At 47.8% G+C, this 22,212-nt stretch overlaps 1 protein-coding gene across 1 annotated transcript; it reads left to right on the top strand.

Annotated features, from left to right (window-relative positions):
* The first annotated feature begins 362 nt into the window (after positions 1-362).
* On the top strand, positions 363-15,087 carry LOC6541523 (homeotic protein spalt-major). Its single transcript, XM_026978990.1, has 7 exons — positions 363-1,315; positions 7,835-10,520; positions 11,209-11,369; positions 13,332-13,593; positions 13,656-13,888; positions 13,978-14,160; positions 14,262-15,087. The coding sequence occupies exons 2-7, from the start codon at positions 7,904-7,906 to the stop codon at positions 14,613-14,615; spliced, it is 3,810 nt and encodes a 1,269-aa protein (XP_026834791.1). The 5' UTR covers positions 363-1,315; positions 7,835-7,903; the 3' UTR covers positions 14,616-15,087.
* The last annotated feature ends 7,125 nt before the right edge of the window (positions 15,088-22,212 follow it).

Raw genomic sequence — 22,212 nt, 5'->3', positions numbered from 1 at the left:
ATAAGGGCCTGCGTCGACGTTGCTCCGCCTAAAGTTGTCATAATTTGCTATATATGCGTTTTTATTTATTTGCCGATCCGCTGCGCACGTTCATAAAAAACGAAGACGTTTCGTTGGATTACTTGATGTGTATTTTTTCGCTTTTTTCTTTTGCTCTCTCCGCCGTCACAGAGAGCGAGTGGTTAGAGGAGCACAGCTATAGGGGTTGCAGGCTAACAGTCGCCGTTAACATTCGAACTGCAGTCTTATACGCCACTTCCCCAGCTGTTAGCGATTAACAGCGGCAGAGCGCGAGCGGCAGAGAGCGCCCAACTTGCGGAGAGCGGCAGAGAAGCTTTCGCTGCTGCGAATTTTGGCGGCCACACTGGGCGACGACGGCGGCGACTCCTGTTTTTTTCCGATTCCGATTCGATTCCATAGAGCGCCGTCGACGCTCCGGCTCGCAGGACGTCGCTGCCTCAGTCGCCGCCATTTGCCGCCACTTGCTCTCTTCGACCGCGCGGGGGCGCCACTCGGGAGACTCCACAGCAGCAGCAGCAGCAGCACCAGCAACAGCAGCAGCACCAGCAGCAGTCGCCAAAAAGGACATTCGCTCGCTCTACCACACCACTCGGCTGTCGAGTTTGTCGCCTCTCGGTTTCGGACTCGTTTCGCTTCCAGCCCCGAGATTCCGATTCGATTCCCGATTCCGATTTCGATTCATCAGTTCATAGTTTCAGTCGGCTGGCCAAAAAGCAGCCTGCCAGTCGAGAGCGCCTTTCCCACAACTCGCAGCTTGAGCCTGAGAGTCCAGGAAGCCCACAAAGATTTGCCAGTCCTTGGCACTTGAAGTCTAACGGTATCGCAGTGCGTTTTTATTACCGCCGCCCCCGCAGCATAAGTACACACATTCATACGTATGTATGTATTCGCGCACACGGACACGCATTGGTGTGCGTGCGGGGGGCGGGTCATGCGTGCGTGTGTGTGTGTGGGCTGAGCGGTCGCGCGTGTTTAATTAATCATAAAATCTGCGCCGGCAACCGCGAAACTAAGAAGTAACTCGCCAAAAACCCTAAAACAACAACCAAGCCAAAAAATTTAAAAACAAACAAATAATCATAAAAAAGAAAGAGAAGGAGCGTGCGTGGGAGGGGGATGGCGAGAGGGGGCTAGTGTGCAATAAACTCGACTTTGGAATAAACTCAATCCTGTGCGAAAACTAACGCTCTGCTTTGCCGTCGGTATCTGTGAGATAATTTACGCAAACAAAGAGATGGTGACTAAAGGATAGCCAAAATCAGGAGGAAAAGGAGCAAGAAGCGCCGAGAACCAAGTGAGTTTTTATAAATTTCTCCTTTTTTATCGCATTTCACCCAGCTTATGTTTATATATGCTTAAGCACTACTTCGCGTTTTCAGTCCATTAATTAGTAGCATACAAATTTAAATCTTTAATGACTTGAGTTTAATTTAGTTTCAGTAATCAAGTAATTCATATAATTTCTAAGTGCTGCTTATTTGCAAATGTGCATGTAAAAATTAGTTTGGTATGGTATTTATAAGGATTTTGACCTCCCAGGCAGTGAAGCAAAAAAAACATTTGCAAAAACTATTTTCACATAACCTTTTATTACAACGCAAACGAATTCAAATTTTACAAAAACTAAACTTAAAGCTGTGCAAAATAAAAAGCCGTTTATGCGAATTCTGCCATGAATCCCAAAGGAAATAATGCTACCATTCCAAGTATAATTACAAGAATTACACATTTTCCGTGAAAAACTACTAGGGAATGCAACTCCTTTATGTAAGAAAAACATTTAAAACATTGAAGTTAAAAATAAGATGTAGTAACAGGTGAATTTGACAAACCAAACTGATTATTAAAAATACAGACACTTCTTAAATATTTCCCCTTATTTATTTTACGGAACTATGAATTTAATATCGCGTTCTTAGGTTCGACTACATCGCCTTTAAGCTAACACTCTTCACTCAAATCTCCTGGAAACAGCAGACATCTGAAATATGTGTATTCCATTTAAGCCAATGGTGATATATTGCTTGAGTCTTGATGGCTGTTGACTCCCCATGACGCACACAAATACGTCGCCACTGACCTACGTGATTATATGTTTGCGAAATCCAGTTGCCATCCAAATAACCTACAAAATAAGGAGTACATATGGCAGAAGATCGAAATTGAGCCCGGGGCTGCTTTCCCGAGCAGCACCTCTGCCATTTCCCGCCCCATTTCCCCGATCCTGGGTGCCTACGTTATTTAACTTTGGCACTTTATGCGAGGACATGCAACTGCAACGGAGCAGCCCGAAAGTTGCATGTTGAGCTTATGTCAAAGCCAACATAAATACAACTGCTTTGTGCCCCAAAGGTGGCCGGTGGACGGTGGGCGGGGTCAAGGGGTCGATGGGCGTAAGGAGTCTGTGCTCCAGGATATTACAGGGTATGTGTGTGTGTGTGTGCGCTTGTTATGCAATGACAACAACACGAGCAAGTCGAACAATATGCCAGGCGAACGGAACAGAAACAAGAACATGTCAAGAAGAAAATTAACACGGAACTCGGAGGGAAATCCCAATCAGAGGGTGGGAAAAGCCTTTAGAGACACTGCCCACCGGGGGTCAAGCGAAAAGATGACAGGTGGCAAGTCAGTGTGTCAAAGAGTCGGGGATCCAGCTCCTAGGAGGCGGAGTTTAAACAATTCAATCAATTGATGCAGCGCAAGTGCGGCATAAAGAATGCATGCTGCAAGTCAGATACAAAGATATCAAGATATAGGGGCTGGGGACTTTCTTGTGCATTTATTGTTTTATTGCTTTAATTAATTTATGAGACGCGCGATTTCATTTCAACGACCAGGAGCGTGTGTATTTTTTCAAGTTTTCTGCCCGTTGGCTTGGCAATAAATTCATTTGTAAAAATTCGAAGCACTTTAGCCAGTCTATCTCTCATTTTTCTCGCCTGCCATTTGGCTTCTCAGCCCCCTCGCAACACCGCCCCCCCATCTATGGATTGAATATATTTGATATAAAATTTATTTTCATTTTAATAATAAATACACGACGCGGTAGCAAAAAACAAGCGAGCCAAGCGGATGAAATATTTAATTCGTGTTATGACAGAAATGTGCGGCCATAGAGGCTGTATAAAAGAAATGTATCTATCAGATACATCCTATCCCCCGCCCTCGAGCATGGTGCTCGGCATATTTCGCAGCTTTTGAATGCGAATATTTGGCGAAAATGTTTTTATTATTCGCAGCGTGTTTCTGTAATGTGGGCCATTGAAGCTGCCACGGCGAACACGCGAATCTACATATCTGCCTATATATCAATCCATCTAAGCCCCTCCGCCCCCTCACCCCCTTCGCGATTTAAGGTCCTCGAATATTCAGCTACTTGTATATCATGCATTTCTGCATTTCTGCATTTGTGAATTTTCAATTGAATTCCGCTCGCTAATTCAATAAACCGCATATATTGAATTTTTATTGCTATTCGCTGCGCAAGTTTATTAGTTGGATGCCATTCTAAATCTATTAGAACCTGCCCGATTCTGAGTTGCCTTTTTATAGCTTTCTATCGGGGCAATAAACCAAATTCAATTCATATTCATCAAAACAAATTTGGGCAGGGCCAGTTCGTGTTGAGTTGCGGAAACGAAAAAATTCGACTGAATTAATAACACAACCGATTTACTAAATTTGATTTAATGCCAAATCTGCATGACTGGCGGCGGAATGTCTAATTATAACTTAAGTAAACTTGATAATGTATGGACCCAATTAACACTGTAATTCGATACGATAAAAGCTTTTCAATTTATTTCTAATTAATCCTATTGTAGAAAATGAGTTTAAAAAAATCGCAGAAATTGGAAATTTGTATTTGATTATAATTGTGGAATCTGAGTCACAGAAATAAATACATTTAAGCAATTAAACAGTTGTGATAAGAAAGTAAAACCTAAGCTTTGATTTAAAATGGAAGGCACTTTTTCTTTTTAAGAAAAACAGCCTCGTTCAACTTACATTTACTGCCAAAATAAAACTTAAATTCAAGATAATAATACTCCTTTTTGCCTTTTCCTTTTAAATCCAAAAAGGGAAGCAAAGCATAAATACACAACGCAAATCACGAATAACAAAAGGTGGCTACTTGAATGCAATTATTTCGTTCGTTTATGAGTAATTAAAAGTGGCGAGAGAGGGGCGGGATTGGCAAAATATCAAAAATGGCCAGTTCATGTGTGGGCGGCGGAGGGGGGCGTGGCAGGGGGGCAAACAAGTGTCCGACCAGAAGCACACACGTGTGTGTGAGAGGGTGAGTGTGTGTGTGAGTGCCCTGGTACTTTGCATAGATTGTCCACTTTAGATTAAGCCATGAATAATTTATGTGCGTCTCTTATGATTTTAATTGTTTGCAATGGCAGCTTAACAACTCCACCAACCCTGTATTATTCCTTTCAAACAAAAACGAAGTGGCACGGAGGAAGAAGCGAGGAACGAGCAGCGGAAAGCGGAGCCAAAAACAAAGTAGCGCCCCAAAAGCGAATGCAAAACAATACAAATTCATCTACAAGCTCTCCGACCGGACTCCCCTGTCTGTGTGGAGTATCTGTGTGAGCTGCTTGTATCTGGGTGTGTGTGTGTGTGCGTGTGTGTCTGGCTATCTGAAGTTGCCTCTGAATTTGCCTTCTTCCCAGGCCATTCATTCATTGCGGACCCTTTTTCTTGCCACGGACTCACACACACACACACCCCTTTGCACGCCCCACACAGATACGCACACACACACACACACTGGAGGTGTGTGTGGCGCTTAACCCCCCGCTGGGCTCAACTGGTTGAATTGACCGTCTGGCTGGCAGCGTTCCATTTCGCTTCCTTCTCGAAAATTATATGAAAATTATACCAATTCAACTCATAAAATTTTTCCAGCTTAATAAATTCTGCAGACATTTTGTAAGGGACCCCTGGAAATGGGAATTCTCAACTGGCAACCCGTTGTCGTCATTGGCTGCCCCTTTGCCGCGGACATAATTTCGCTTGGGAACAGAGGCTTTTATGCAAAATGGTCAATGCCGAAGTGGCTTTAAGTCCCCCCTCCCCACCCGGACATCATGTTGTACATAAATACACACACACACATATGTATATGTATGCGTTAACCAGACGCAGTTGCCTTGCTTAAGCGAAGCTCATAAATTTGCCTCAAACAATTTCCCACTTTTTTCGCTACCTCCGCAGCCGTTTTTATTTCCCATATTTTCCTTGGCTTTTTTCGGGAAAGTCATTTCGGTGGGAGGAAAAAAGCGTGGGGCTCGGGCTCACCTTCGGCGGAGTTTTTCCATAAGCTCGGCACATGTCAGGTGGAACTGGAGTGGCTATTTATCACACAATCCTCTGAAATGAATCACGCTTTTGTGGGAAATACCCGGAGAAGTTTTCATTTATTACATACACTGTGTATGTATACGTCTATTCGTAGATGATGGTAATAATGATTTGAGGACAGAATTATTTTACTTCCCAACTATCACTTACATTGAGTTCGTCGTAGTTTCCTTCAGGCTGTCAGAACTTGCGCTTTCCACCCGAAAATCGCCCAATAAAGTGATGTCCGTCGACGGGACGGACTGGCAGTCTTTCGTGCTCGATCGACGGTTGAAACAACAGACTTCAATCAAGATCTCATTCCCATTTCCCTTTCGCCCTGGCCCCGATGGAGTCTTCCAATGTGTCTGTTTACGTTGGGTTCGGGTTCATTCATTCGATGGCTCCCAAAACAGAGCAGCAATGGGCCCCGGATATAGGAGTATGCACTGGGCCATCAATCAATCAAGCGAATTGCAATGAATTTTGATCAATATCCGCTAGAGCGAGCATCTTGTACATATGTACATAGATACTCAGCCATAATTCACGATTTGGACGAATGATTGACGCCGTGTTGATTCCGGACTTTGCTTGAAAGAGCGTGCCCAAGCGATCCGAAAGATTTAGAGTTCCTTTCGATAGGCAGGGACCACCTGCTGACAGGAAACCTCGCCTATTCCCATTTTCCCTTGGCTCTTCCGTGGAGTGACAATGGAAATGAAAGCTTGAAACTTTCTTGATGGAATCCCACCGCAGACTTGGGGAACTTCTTAAAGCTTCTTGGGAGATGGGTTGCCGTGGCAATTGCGGAAGTTTTATGTTTTTGGCTGTGCGTAAATCGCTCAAGAAATCAGCTCAAGTGGAATAAGTTGTGGCCCGGCTCACTTGGGTTTCGGTTAACACTTTCGCTCAGGCCCAGACTTCAATTCAATTCCTGGAGGCCAACTCCGCCCCATACTATCCCCCTTCTCCATTAAACAAATTGATTTCCGATGAGTCCATCGCCCATTGATGGAAATAGTGGAGTCGACATGTATGTGCGTCGATGAGTTCGAGTGCGTCGAATCGATATTGCCACGCATCCGAGTACGGCTACTATTGTATCTCTATCTCTATCTGTATCTGCATCTGTATCTGGCGAGTGTTTACCTGTGCCAATAAATTCTCTTAATTGCCGGGAAATAATCATAAAGCAATCGGCCGTAATGCGATGGGATAGCCGTGCAAGCCTTATATTCGGAGCTTCTGGGATTCGGTTTTCGAGGGAATCGAGAATTTGTGGCCCTGTTGAAAGTGTAACTCAGAAACGTTGTGAAATTATGTTGAAATCGATTTGCCACGAAATTTATGCGGCGCGTACATCGAACACTTTAGCTGCTATTGGGCAACCAAGTTGGCCATTCATATACCATCTCATGCCCGACATACTGTGTACAAATTCGTAGTCAAGTTGGAGTCAGGATGCCAACCATCGGGAAGTACATGAACAACTGGTGGTTTCTGGGGCTTCGCTGTGTCATCCACTTCGCGGGACGACGATACTACAGCAAACGGCGATCCAATACCCGGCTAGCCCTGGACTTCCCTAGTTTTACCACAAAACCTGGTGAGGGAAAGGCGAGCAAGTATTGAACCTCTGGGTGGAGGATGTCTAGCAATGGGATCTACTGAGGTGTATTTTTTGATATGGCCCCTTGGAAAATGCTGTTTCGCAACACGTGAGGGTGGTCATTCTAGAATAATATAACCCTATTTGGTGCACGGCAAACGGATTAACTCGAGTGGGTCTATAAGTCGATAGCCGATAGCCGATATCTGCCGGCGTCAGTTAAATTAGGTGGAATAATTCGAGAGATTCGAGGCAAAAATTCAATCATCTAGGCAGGCTCAAAGTTATGCTGAGTGATTCCGTGTAATAAATCAATAAATTACCCCCTCTCGTGCGAGCGGCTGATGCAAAACTCTTTTCGGTTCCTCCAACCCGGTCAAGAGTCCACGACAATCTCCGTAATATCCAAATTGTCTCTCCAGCCGCGAGTCCAGATCGTGGACTACTATTAAATTATACGCGACTAACCAAATGCGCCCTGTTCATTTATTCAACGTCTAAAATTGCGACACGCCGCTATTCATATATTCAAAAATTTATCATAAAGTCTGACCGGCCACTCCTTACGTGACGATCCGGCCATATGCATATATCTCGGAAAATAACACTGCCCAGCTGGACTTTTCCGGATTCCGGATTGGGGTGTTTTATTTTAAATTCAATTACCCAACTATATTAAACTGATCATTGCCAAATGTATTTTACCACATTAAGAATTTTCCGATCATTATTTAACTTGCTTGTCACAAACATGTGCATTTGTTGATCAGTGTTATTGATAGGAAAATGGGGAAGTGTGCGTTTTTTACAAGATTTTCCCTATATCTTCTCCCCTTTCGTTGCCAGGGTGCAGTCCATGATCAGACTTCAGCGGCAATTGGGATCAGGAGGTGAGCGCTTCCGATCGAGAGGATAATGTGTTCAATATTTCGCAACCGCATCAATTACCGTGGAACTGGTGGCACCAGGAGCGGCAGCGGGGAGCGGGAGCGGGACCGGGACCGGGACAGGGACAGGGACCGGGATCGAGATCGCGATCGGGAGAGGGATAGAGACACCCTGCTGGCCAAGGAACTGGATGCGGATAGCAATAACAATGGTACCGAGCCGCAAATGGAGGCGGAAGCGGTGCCGGAATCCGATACGGAAAGGGAAATGGCCGAGGAGCGCGGCGAGGATCAGGAGCCGGAGAACAGCAACGAGGCCCTGGATCTCTCGCTGATCTCGTCCGGCGGTCGGGAATCACTGCCGGGCAGTGGTCACGTGTCGCTGGAGGCTCTACAACATACCAAAGTGGCGGTGGCCCAGTTTGCGGCCACCGCGATGGCGGGTAACCACCAGTCCGCCGATCTGGCCATGGTGCAGTCCACCATCTTTAATGTGCAGCGGCAGCATCTGATGCAGCTGCAGCTCATCCAACACCTGCAGAGTCAATTGAAACGGGCCGAGGCAGCCGCCTTGGGCAGGCATTCTCACAGCGATGAGGAGGAGGAGCCGGAGGCAGAGCCGGAGCCTAAGAAGCAGCCCACCAATGGCTTGAAGGCGGAGTTGGAGCTGGAGCAGGGTCCGGAGTGTGAGCAGGAACAGGAGTCGCGGCGGGAGGAGAACTTAAAGACTGACAAGAGGGGAACTGAGGCAGAGGGCAGAAAGGCAGAGCCAGAGGGCTACCAATCCATGATGTGCGATATAAGCTCGAGTCTGGCATCGAGCATCATCACCAACCACGATCCCCCGCCAGCTCCCAACGAGCCCAACTGCCTGGAGATGCTGCAACGCAGAACGGAAGAGGTCCTCGACTCCGCATCCCAGAGCTTACACGCTGCTCAGATGCAAGAGGAATACTCTGAGTACGCCTCCAAAGAGGCTCAAAGTCGCGGTGAGATCTTCAAGCATCGCTGCAAGTACTGCGGCAAGATCTTTGGCAGCTACTCGGCCCTGCAGATACATCTGAGATCACATACTGGTGAACGTCCATTCGTGTGCAATGTTTGCGGAAGTAAGTTCACCACGAAAGGCAATCTGAAGGTTCACTACCAGCGGCATACGCAGATCTTTCCGCCAATGCTGCTGCCACCAGGAGTGGCGCCCAACGTGGGCCATTCGGGTCAGGGGCAAGTCCAGGGCGACCAGTATCCCATTCGCCTGCCTTTTGCGCCACCAGTGGCACCGGTGGGTCAAGAGCAGGCTCAGAATCAAGTGGAGGAGCCGGAGGAGATTAGACAGGAGATTCCCGTTCCGCAGGCAGAAGACCTCAGCAAGCCGTTGGTGAAGGAAAAGGAGAAGTCCCACTCTCCCGTGGAGCGTGTCAAGACGCCCAAAGAAGTTAAGACAGATGCACCACTGCCGTCAGCAGAGAAGCCTGAAAAGGAACTCTCCAAGCCGGCGGTGACCTCGTCCCGACGAAATGGATCTGTGCGGAAGCGACAAACAAGTGCTGTAAGCCCGCCGCAGGAGGATAGGGATCGGGATCTAGTCGAGCACTTGCACATAGCCAAGCTCGTGAGACGCTCCTCTGCCAGCAGAGAATCCCAGCCGGCGGAGTACTCTCTCGCCCAAATGGAGCGCATCATCGACAAGTCGTGGGAGGATCTGATTGAGATCGACAAGACCTCGGAGACCTCGAAGCTGCAACAGTTGGTGGACAACATCGAGAACAAGCTGACCGACCCCAACCAGTGCATCTTCTGCCAGAAGGTCATGTCCTGTCGCAGTTCCCTGCAAATGCACATTCGGACCCACACCGGAGAGCGTCCGTTCCGTTGCAAGATCTGCGGCAGGGCTTTCGCCACGAAGGGCAATCTGAAGGCCCACATGAGCATACACAAGATCAAGCCGCCGATGAGGAGCCAGTTCAAGTGTCCGGTGTGCCACCAGAAGTTCTCCAACGGCATCATCCTGCAGCAGCACATTCGCATCCACACCATGGACGATGGCAGCGGTGGTCAGGGGGCTCCTCCCGCCAATCCCGGCGAGGCCGAACGGTTGGGTATCGAGGATCAGAACTCGAACAAGTCCCTGGGCACCTCGGATACCTTGGACTTCTCCACCACCATATCGGATCACTCGGGTCAGAGATCCGAGTCCTCGCAGGGCGGAGATTTTGACGAGTTTATGACCATGGACAGCACGGATGACTCCAGGGACAACTCAAGTGCAGCCACGGCCACGCCTCATCCTCTGGAAAGAGAGAGGGATCGGGAGAAGGAGCGGGAGCGGGAGCGAAGGATTCCCAACGATGGCTCTGACGAGAGATCCCGATCAAATCCTGATCTAACTGGATGCCGCAGCGAAAGTGGGGAAATGCCCGCCATGGATCTCTCTTCACCCTCCTCCAACTCGGGCCGCATCTTCGCAGCTGGACTGGCTAATGGAGCCGCTGGCGGAGGATCTGGAAATGGGGGTCTTCCCATGCTCGGAATGCCCATGCCTCCAAATCTGCTGCTCATGGCAGCTGCTCGCGAAGAAATGCACGCTCTTGGTCACGCTCACGCCAAATTTCCCCTGCTGCCCTTTGGTCCACTTGGATTTATGGGTAAGTAATCAACACTCCATTATCCTATTTTTCTAAACTCGTGTCCGAAAAATATATTTGTCCAGTACATTTGAAGAGCTTTGAATCTTCAAAGTCTGCATTGCCTTGGTAATCTACCCAGCTAATTAAAAGCAATACACGAGTATATCTCATAGTTTGCTCTTTGTCGCGCCGAAAGATTTACAAATAAACAAGGCAAATTGCGCATCTTCTGGCTGCCACACTTGGCATTAACTTTCTTCTCCGTCCCCTTCCTGGGATGCGAGATGACAAAGCCCCTTTGTCTGCCACCTTTGACCCCGTCAGCGTTTGCCAAGTGGAAGTGCGATAAATCTGCGATCTGGGCGCGACATAACTCAATTGGACCGAGACAAAGCATCCGCCGGGCACTTCGCACCGCTCCACCCAGCTCCAACCCAATCCATGTCTGATATGCCTATGCCAAATTCCGCAATTTATTTATAAACATTGGCGCATTCCCGAACCGCGGCGCAAGAGGCGCAAGAGGCGCAAGCGATCGGATCGAGCAGCGATCTGTCGCCTCATTATGTCACAACCTTTTACGCGGATGGATATTTATTATATCTCCGATCGCAACGAGCCGCATTCGGCAGCACGTGGCGGGAATTATGTGTCCCCCACTGACCTCGCAAGTAACTCTTTGTCTGCCTCCCGCCCTCATCCGCAGGTCTGCACCCGCCCCCCAATGTGTGCAATCTTTGCTTCAAGATGCTGCCCAGCCTGGCCGCCTTGGAGAGTCATCTGCAGAGCGAACATGCCAAAGAACCGGCCACGGGCCACGCCCACCGCCCACAAAGCGGCGATGCTGGATCGCCGTACGGAGCAAAGGTGAGTGTATTCCGATTCCTATTTAACGTAGTGACGAAGGCCCCACCTTAGTGATATTCGTTCGGTGAAAGCATATCATTTATGGAAGTGCTTGCGGAGTAAATGTTGGTTTTTTATTATCCTCAGAAATTAGTACGACTCCAGCCGCACTTATTTTTCCCGGTGAGATTTCCCTTTCCGACGCAACCCACTAATCACTTCCATAGCTAGCCATCGAGCCGCATTCCCTGCCCCAATACGGGAGCACTTACATCACATCCAACTAGCCTAATCCCACCTCAACTCTCGCTTTGAGAACCAGTGCCATCTGGCAGTGAGAGTCTTGCCTTGGTCACGATTAATTAAAATGTTCACGGGTTCAGCCCGCTCCTTGGGGTTGGCTTGATTTGGCCAAATATGGACGGAGCACACGGCCCGTTTTGGCCGCGACCATACAAATTATGAGCACATTATTAATTGCGTGGCGTGTTCGTCACTGGCTGGCTATTACTACGAGCAAAATTGTGGGCAACTTGCATAGCTTTGCCTTAATTGTTGGCGTTCCGCTGTGCAGCCTCCAAGCGACCAAGTTGGGCCTGGAAACCCAGACTCACGGGTTCAACTCTGCGGCGGAGAGAGCTCTCCGTGCCCGGATTACATCGCCCAACAATGCCAATTATTTATTAAAGTGCGTTCGCTGCTCCGATGTTCGCATGGAGTGGTTCTGCGGTGGCTGCCCATAATTTAAGTGCGAATGCGAGTATTAATATTTATTTCTGGCCGGGCACGCAGTGCGGCATTGTCCCTCTATGACTAATGACATCGTTCATTATGGCTTACATTCTTGGAGTAATTCCAAAACTGAAACTTGGTGTCGAGCGGTCTTCGCAGCTGGGGGCTTTTAGTTGGATGATTTTCAAGCAGAATTTTGATTTACGTATGTATATTTAAACGAGCTCTTTAATTAACAACTTAGTTTTTGGCAATCATCTGTTTCATTTTATAAAACAGGGCTGCAACCGTGTTGCCTTGAACCGCTCCTGTGCCGTGCTCCCCATTGTGGCCAAAAGCAAGTGCAGTCCAAATGTCATAACATTTTCAGTTGGTAATCAGCAAGTCGCTGCTGGGATCCCCTTTTCCCCAATACCCCCAGTTCTTCTGCGACAGACAGCATTTGGCTTCTTTGGCTGAGGAGCGGCCACGTTCCGTTTTGTTCGCTTAGCACATTGTTGATGATCTAGAGCAGACGAACATGGGATCGGGTTGGGCTGGGGATGGGGATGGGATGGGGATTGGGATATCCCATGCAGATGGGTGCACGGGATAGCGGCAGGCCATGGAGGTGGGGCTGGGAATCGGCATCATCTTTTGGGCTTGAAATTTCTAAATGATTCAAAAATCTTAAGTAACTACGAGAATGCATTATGATGATGCGAAATTTACGACTGCGTCTGGTATGTTTTCACTCTGGATCGGGACGAGATGCCGAAATGGAGGGGCTTTTGGGGGCTGTGGAGGGCCGGGTTTGTTTGGGAGATATAGAGGAGCCTGTGCCGGATCGGTGACGGTGTGTGCGATGCATTCAATGCAAATAAATTATGCTACGCTTTATGCAAAATTATTTAATCTTTTGTTCGTCGCGTCTGCCGGGGACACCAGAACACAGCCGCACCAGAACCTAGTTGGATTTGGCTCCCCTCGCACTCAGCTGCCCCTTTTTCGGCGAACAATTGTTTTGCCATAAAAATATGAGACCCGGCGGCATCGTCTGCGCGAGATAATTAGTTGGCGTTATTACACGCGATGGCATAGAAAAATTGTAAATTATGTATTTGGCGCTCGCGCTCCGCGAAAATAGGATTATTAGGAGGCGCGAGTCTGCTGCATCGGAATGAACGGAACATTTAAGCGAAAATGCGCAGAAATTAGCGCCCGTCGCAGAAAGTATCTGGCCCTGTAATATTGTACATCATCGCATTTCAGCTCACGCTCAATCCAAATCTGTTCGCGAAGAAGCCGCCTTCGTCGTCGTCCTCGTCGTCGGGTGAAAAGTTGCCGGAGGCATCCAATCCCCCCTTTCCCGCTGAAAACGCCCCAGCAACGCCCATCAAAGAAGATCCCGACCAGGAGCAGTCGATGGTGGAGGAGGGCGCTTCGGCTGGAGAAGGATCTGGCGCTGGAGCCGCCTCGAATTATCCCCAGGAGGCCGGCGATGCGGAGCAGTCCCTGATGAAGATGCAGCTCCGTAAGTGGCTAGCAGAGATAAGTAAGCTCCTTTCCGCAGTCCTAAGTGCTTCTCTCCACCAGATGCCCATCGTTTTCCTGCCAGTCCGCTCGACTTTCAGCAGGCTCTGATGTCCGCAGGACCTCCGACCTCTAGCTTGGATCCTCCGGTGAACAACAAGCACTTTTGCCACGTCTGCCGACGGAACTTCAGCTCCAGTTCCGCTCTCCAGATCCACATGCGCACCCACACGGGCGACAAGCCCTTCCAGTGCAATGTGTGCCAGAAGGCGTTCACCACCAAGGGGAATCTCAAGGTACCGCCCAGAATGCGCCTTCCTGTCCACCAATCATTGTACTCAACTGAGTGCCTGCTCGTCTCCTTTTCGTTTCCCTCGTCTTCCAGGTCCATATGGGCACTCACATGTGGACGAATCCGACGTCGCGACGGGGTCGTCGCATGTCCTTGGAGCTGCCCATGCGACCTGGTCCGAACTCGGGCCAAGGTCATCCTGGATCCAGTGCAGAGCAGGAGTTCATGCAGAGGCGACCGGAGCTCTTTTTTCCCTACCTGCCGCCCTTCTTCAAGGTGATTATTATCCTTATCTATCTAAGCCATCGATCTAGCCTAGTTACATTATCCTAACTGGAATTTGTTGGTTGTTTTTCTAACTCTTTCTTCCCGTACAGCCCGGGGAACTCAGTCCCGGCGCCTTTCCCAATATTCCCCCGCCCCCCTTCGCCAACGGCGGCAAGTATCCCTATCCGCCCGGACTGCTTGGCTTCCCAGGCTTCCTCGCCCAGCATCCTTACGGCCTGGAGCGGAGGAGCAGCAGCAAGTCACCCACGCCGGAGCCGGCTCAGAGTCCTGCCCTGCGGGAGGAGGAGGGGTCCGGCAGCATCTGGCATCCACTGAGTCGCATCAAGGTGGAGAACAATCAAAACGAGTCCATGGGCGGCTTCAACGAGCAGGAGGATCAGGCTGAGGCAGAGGCCACTGGAGGCGACATCGAGGAGTCAGAGTCCAGAGAAGCGGACAAGTAACGTGGAGGAGAGGAGGAGGAGCTGATGAGATCTTAGTCTTGAAACACACATGGTTTTTGTGGAGTACATATCTTGAGCATTACCCTACGCTAAGCTTCAACTAGCACTGACACAAACTCAAACACCACCCACACACTTATACGAATATATCCTTTGTGTCTATACATATATATATATAGTACGGTTAATTGATAGCGATCTTCAAGGCATTTAAATGCATTAAGTTTAGCCGGTAAGTTGTAAAAATAGCGGATCGAGGAGCGAATCTTCAAGCGGATCAGGCAGGCTGCGACTTGCAGGTCGGAACTTAACTAATTTTATGGCTATACCTAGATATATTTAAACACATATACCGATAAATACACGTAATGTAAACTGTGGTAGTTGCATATAAAATCGAAATTGAAATCGAAGCCCGAAAAAAACACCGCGACAAAAATGATCAAAAATAAAGCCGGCCGGCATGCGAAATTGCAAGGAAAACTGAGTGACGTTTCTTTTCCGGGAAGTGGGCAGCATTCCGAGTGGAATTGGGGATCGCATTTACGATGGATTCAATAAATTCATGCAAATTGGCAGCCTTGGTAAGTGCGCCTCCTGCGATCGTGCCACATGCCACGCGCATCCCATTCATCATCCCATTCCCTTCGGAAAGACGCCCTCGCCATGAGCCATTTCCCACCACCCCGCCATCCAACAGATGTTTTCTTTTTGATTCATTTGCCCAGACATGGGTTGGTCAAAGTATCTCGGTGCCGCGCAGCTCGCTGGTTGTCGCAAAACTTTTAATTATTCCCTTGTCATTTTGGCAGCGCCTCTGCCCGCGACGACAATGCAACAAATAATAATTTCTAGAGCGCAACAACTTGATGTCGCCGCGAATTATAAATGTTCGCCAAATATGACAGGCGTTGTCTGCCACAACAATAGACTATAGACCATATAGACGCGATCCGATGCACTTAAGTCGGATTCCCGGGCGCATGTGGGGCACAGGGTAAGAATAAATCCCCCTTGAAATAATAGCGTCTGTTGGGGGAGAAGATACAATTGATGGAAGAACCACTATTGCATACTGCTGCCGTATTGAGATAATAGAATTTCTAAACAAATACTAAGTACTCAATAATTGAATGAGGTTGCACTCACAATTTTGCGGGAGACAAATACAACAGAGCACAGATTTATTCGACTTAAATACGACTCATTTGCGTAAATGATAGAGCACAATTAATAAGTGTGAGTCCCGCGTTTTTGATTAAAGTCACCCAAGCTGGAACCATTTTCCTTAGACAAACTCTGCCGTTCCAGCCATCAACTCGCATATAAACACCTCCAAAGATTGCAACCCTCTGCTCCGCACGAATGTTGCTTTGTTGGCATTTCCATTTCCATTTTCCACAATGTTGCACTTTTCCCGAGAAATTCAGCTCATTTCATGGGCGCACATATTTCATATGCGGCCGTAAAGTGTCTTGCCTGGCAAAATAGTGGGGCTTGGAGATCTGGCACTATTAACAGCCCCACGGCTGGAGCCATTAACTTTGGAGCGACAGGAGGAAGGCGGTGGTGGTGGTGCTAACGGCTTGAGAATCCCGCCTCCTGCAGCGAAATGGGCGATGAGAAATTGTGCCATGTCTGGCCGGGATCCCTGGCTAAATTCAAGATCACCCCAAAGTGCGCAGACATCATTTTCATGATCATAATTCGCCAGCCGTTTGGCAGCCGTCGGGCATCTTAATAACCTCATTTCGCATCTAGATCTGCTACAGATTGTATCTTCGGGCTGCATTATATTTATTCTGCGTGCAATTTGTTTGATCTGTGCGCGTAATTAACTCTGTCTGCATGCAACGCGTCGTCCGAAATCGGTCTATGAATAATAACCCAGCCAGGCCCAACTCCGGAGCATGAATATTATTTCTCGGATGCCGGGGAATTATGAATCTTCGTTTGATGGCCACCAAGATGCAGCGGGCACGGTCCCATGCCGTAGCGAACTTTGAAGTGTGTCTAATTGGGCGCCAGTTAAACGAGTCCTGAGTGTCCGTGGAACTCAGCGTATCGATATCAAAGATTTATTGCTCAGTCTAACTGAAAACTCAAGTTCTGGGTTAAATATTGAGAGATTTAAATTAAATAAATAGTTTTCGAAATGTAGTCTATATATTTAACACTTCAATAGTTAAACCTGTTTTTGTACATCCTTAACAATAACTGTTTTCAAAGCAATACTTAGGATACTACTCCCTACTATTGTTTAAAAAGCTGCTGTTTATTTGCTAATTTATGGGTTTTAGTTATGTTTATTTAATTTTTTAAACATTCTTGTGGCGCGCCTATAAATATAAGTGTGCCTAATTGGGCGCCTTGGAAAGGAAAGTCGATAGTTGGGCGGTGGAACCACCGTTAGTCCCCCGGGGGAGGAAAAGCCGCTGCAATCGACACTGCAGTTTTATTGATATGAAAATGGAAATGGGAATGGGAATGGGAATGGTCGCTCGTCTCCAGAGAACAAGCGGCCATCGTGTAGCGCGTTTTATGGCACCCACAAATTCCGTGCTAATTGTTGCACCGCGAGTCCGAACTGGTTTTCCAAGCCACAACCTTCGGCGCACTGCATCCTCCTCCCGCGAGTAGTTTGCTTCAATTTTGCCTCAATTATTTCGCTTGTTTGTTTATGGAGGAATCTTTAATCTCGGCGCTGGTGTCGCTGCCAGCCTTGACTCCTTGACTTGCCTTGGCTCCTGCTGCCGCTCACATGCGTGGCCAAGATCTAGACAACACCTACGATGGACATGGATGGAGGAGGGATAGCGTTCCCGCTCCATATCTATGATCATCCACGAAGCGGTCAGGGAAGGGGCGGAGGTTGCTGGGTGCTGGACAAGTGTTTCGAAAAATGGATTATTCATGTTGTCCTTGCCAGGCATTCGGTGGCTTTTGCTCTGGCTTTTGCCAGTGTTGATGTTGCAAGTTGCAAGTTGCAAGCTGCTCTGGTGTCACGGTCTCTCTGTGTTGCCGTTGTCATTGTCTCTTAAGTTTTTGTTGTTTCGGCTTGAGGACCGCTGACTGGTTGAGTTTTCCTCAAGATGGAGTCACTGATTGTGGAATGCCTCAGTGAAGGGCTCACCGAGCGGTACTTATGTAAAATATAAGCAATAATTACTTAGCATTTCTGTTTTTGGATAAATCTGAATATAATATCACTTATTTGTAATGCTTTCTTTGAATGCCATCCACCCAAGTTCTATTGGCAGGCACACACGGTTTATTTACCCATCTGGCTAAATATATCTGCCTCCTCGCCGCATCCACATAGCTGGTCCTAATAAATTTATAAAGCCCGATATTATCGCGGCATCGTAATCGTAACTCACTCTCCTCGCCCCCCAAATGGAGTTCGAGGTGGAGTTGCAGATAGCGCGGATGGGGCTGTGGCATCATTTGCATTTGAAGGAAACGATGCCACACGCACAGAACGCAGTGGTATCTTCATAAGAAGTATCTTCATAAGAAACGTTATGGGCTTCATAATGATGATGTTCAATTGCAGCTCACGGCGAAAGGCGTTCCCAGATCGATTCCCATTTGGAGGCGTTAAGGTGTGAAAATACCTACAAGGCTGGCAGCCGGGGAATTGATGGGGGCGCTGAAAGTGGATGGGGATTTCCCTCACATCCATCTGTCTGTATGTCTGCGGTGCCACCCGTAAGATGCCAAGATGCTGCCAAGTCTGGCTGTCATTAGCGGTATTCAAATCATAACATAAATACACTTGTCGTCTGTCGAGGGCCCTTCCTTGCCGCCTTCCCTTGCCCCGGAGGATTATGACAGGCCCGAGAGAAGAGTCTGTCTGCCGTCTGGTTGCGTCTTGTGGCACAGGCAACTTGTTGGCTGCATTTCATTTTGATAACTTGTCAAAATAGTCTGGAGCCCGTGTGGCATGATAAATGCGGCCAGACTCCGCAAAAGCCGCTGACAAAGTGTTGAATACCAGTGCCACTTTATTATTGCCATCAAGCGAATGCCGCCCTTTTTGGCCGGCCTTGCCAGTTGGCTTTACGACCCAGCTGGGTGGTTGCATGTGCAACTTTGGTGGCATAAACTTGTCAGGCAATCTCATAAAATCGCCCACATCCCACCCTGCGCCTTGCTGCTCAAAAAGCGAACATTGTACCTTCCCCAAAAGGTAATTCCCTCATGGACAGCCGACCGAAATATTGTTGTAATATTTGCCAAAATTATTTGCTGGTCAGCGGCTATCGATTCGACTCGGAGAGTGCTGGCTAAAAGTGGACACTTGGAGAAAAGTCTGCTAGCTACCGCTGCTTATTTGATTTTTTCAATAAAGAGTGATATTTGAAACTCACTTTCCTTATTTACTAGGTAAAATAAATGCAGTCTAGTATTAAATTCGTTTAATATATGTAGCAATCTATTGAATTCTACTTATTATTACTATTATATTCTATTAAATTTCAATAACTCCTTAAATTCAAAAAAATAAAAATGTGCTGTGTCATTTTAGATATGTTCATTCTTTAATCCAGTGATATTTTTGCAGTGCAAAGGGCTATCTCCTCCAGTGCTTCCCCAGCCATCGCCACTTACCTTAATGAGCCCGGCTGATTGGAATATGATATCGGCATCGGGTTTTATGGCGGCTCAGCTTTATTTATTTAGAAGTCGAATTTCGACCTCTCAACTCTCCCGGGACGCATCTCACGCCGCCCACTGCCCCGCCCACCGCACATCCTGCGAGTTCCACTAATAAAGTCCTCTCGTGCCGAGGCTTCTGCTTTGCGGGACATGGCTTAATTTGTTAGACGTTATCGCTTCCGCTTAAAGCCAACTGCCGGCGAGTGCAACAAAATGCATTTGCTAGTTGCAACTGCAACTGCAACTCGTTCTCTGCTCCAGCGGGGAGTGAGGGGGGCACAGGCGGCACGGTCACGTGCAGCGCGCAATAAGCGCAACATATTCGCATGTTGTCCGATCGAAGCAGCCGCGTTATCGATACTTGCGTGGCCTTGGCGACCGGCAGGAAAACACTGATATCGATGGGGACACGGATGTGCGGACGAGTGTATCTATGTTAATGCTTTGTTTCTTCTGGTCGAATACCTATGCAATTTCACAAATAATACGCGTACGTTCACCGGCGAAAATTTCATTTACCAAGAACCTAGTACGCTATCTAATCAATTAGGATTACGAGTATGGTGCGAACCATTGGCTTCAAGTTCACCAAATACACTGCTGCTGAGGTTGACTTTAGTTATTTGTGCACTAGCGTGGCATCCACACACACATATAGGAACTGGAAAAGCTGGGGCAGGAAAATCCATCACGTCGGAAACAACAACTCAATCGAGGCCGCTAAGCCGAGGGGAAAGCCAAGGAGATGGACATGGTCAGCTCGAGAACTTTCCCGCCGCAAAAGGAGAACGGCCCACTGCGGAAAAGGGACGCTGCAGATGGAGAAAAAAAAGCAACAAAATAAACAATGAAAGGAACATAAATTGCATATGAACCTGCAGCCAAGTCGCAGTTGGCTGCACTCCATCTCATTCTGCGACTCCTGCTCCATGTTTCTTGGCTTCTCCCAGCTCCTTCGCCTTTTCCGGCTGCGCTCCACTTGTCGCTGCTGCCGTTGTCATTCCTTTTAATTTCATTTATTTTGCAAAATACAATTTAATTTGATGTGAATGCAACTGACAACTGGCAGCAGCGGCAGCAGCAGAAAAAACCAGCGACGAACGACAAAAACGGAGAAGCCGGTTGCAAAATGGCCATAAGGCAAATATTGAACTACAATAATCATCATCGGCATCGGCATTGGCATCGCAATCGCATTGCGAATCGCTGGAGCGGCCATATCAGCCGCCATTTCTTTCCCCATCATCATCATCATCCGCCGCAGCAGCAGCAGCAGCAGCAGCGGCAGCAGCAGCAACATGAACGGGAAGAGACAGCAGACAGAAGACAATCAAGCGCAAAAAGCGAACGAGCAATTGTGGCACACGGATGAGCCGGTTCAATGATTGTCATGAAGATAACAAAAGTTGCCTTTTTGCATACCAAACATCGCCAGCAACAACAGCAGCAAAAGCAGCAGCAGCAGCAGCGGCAGTTGCTGCACCTCAGCAGCAACATGTTGCTCAAAACTAACAAAGTATTGATTGCGGCGATTGCAAGTGGATGTGGATCACTCGTCGTCGATGTCGCCGACAGTCGTCGACAGCGACATGGATTGTCATCCAAGTCCTGCAATGGCAACAGCACAGCAGCAACATCCAACATGCAGCATGCAGCAGCGCCGTCTGCAATCATACATCCTCCGCATGAAACAAAAGTCATTTAGTTATTGTTGCCGCTGCCGAGGCCGAAGCTCAGATGCCAGCGATATCCCCCGATATCCCAGCCAGTGCTCAGGCTCAGATACAGATACAGATGCAGATACATCTACTGCGATGCCTCGATGACGCCGTCGACAGTCCCATCCGCTTATCAAACTTCAAACAAATCATTTTGTTGGCGGCCTTGCAGGCAGCATTTTGCAAAGTCTTGGCCAAAAGGAGGGTCACCAGCTTCCAGGCGGATCAGATCGGGAAAGCTGGCCGGCAACTGGATGGCTGATTAACCGCTGAAAGGCAGCATTGTTCAGATATGAGTATGGCTGTAAGGATGGATATTCCATTTTTTTGCGCCAGTCATCGCAGAAACTTTTCTGTTGTTTGGTTGTTGGCTTTGATTGAATCATTCTAAGAATATTTTCATATACAGATTGTTTTCTTTATTACCCAATCTTTTTGATTTTATTTTAGTTACATATTGAGCCATATAATATATAATATAATATATAAATTCTAGCGATTTAATATCGTCCAATCCAGCTATCGTCCAATGACTTCACAATGAAGTCATTATGTTCAACTCAAAGTCATGCCTGAGAACTATCAACCAAGTTCGTGTCGTCATTTTGCAGTCATCTTTGCCATTCGCAGTCCCGGGATTTCAGCTTTCCATGGCCAAATGATTGGGAACCCGAGACTTACAGCGCAAAATCGAAACAAAAATGGAAATGGAAGCGAAGACAGGAAAAATGAAGCGAACATCATCATTATTTCAGCGACGGCGACGTGAGCGCAGCAAAAAATTATTGAATTTGAATCCGGCAGCTGCCATTCGCATCTTGAGCCATCTCCACTGATGTGATGCAATTTGCTGGGGCCAGGGTATGCTGTGTGGCGGGGGGAATGGGGGGAATGGGTGCTGGGGCGGAACGCGTTTTGCACTTTGCGTTGATTGGAAGAATTCTGAAAGGAACCGGGCTGCGAGTGCAATGGAATTATAAAAGCTCCGAGCAGGGGCGGAGCAATGTGGCAGCAGGAAAATAGGGAGAGTATCTTTAATCCCTGAGCATACTAGATACTAGAGTTTTTCAGATGGAAAGCGCTGCTAATGTCTGTGGCAGAGTATCAGAATATTTCAGGTTCCTAGCAAGATTAACGATTTCAACTTACATAAATGAAATTACTCAAATCGAAAAGCAAATTATTGCAAGGGGTCAAAAGCGCCCACAGCGCCCAGC

This window comes from Drosophila erecta, unplaced genomic scaffold (assembly GCF_003286155.1).
Source record: "Drosophila erecta strain 14021-0224.00,06,07 unplaced genomic scaffold, DereRS2 tig00000055-arrow-pilon, whole genome shotgun sequence".
Taxonomy (NCBI): domain Eukaryota; kingdom Metazoa; phylum Arthropoda; class Insecta; order Diptera; family Drosophilidae; genus Drosophila; species Drosophila erecta.
This window is presented reverse-complemented; position numbering and strand designations above follow the sequence as displayed.

Coding starts and splice junctions, on each gene's coding strand:
- LOC6541523 (XM_026978990.1), top strand. CDS start 7,904: ATGTGTTCAATATTTCGCAACCGCATCAATTACCGTGGAACTGGTGGC. Junction 10,521..11,208: donor TGGTCCACTTGGATTTATGG/GTAAGTAATCAA, acceptor CCTCATCCGCAG/GTCTGCACCCGCCCCCCAAT. Junction 14,161..14,261: donor ACCTGCCGCCCTTCTTCAAG/GTGATTATTATC, acceptor CTTCCCGTACAG/CCCGGGGAACTCAGTCCCGG.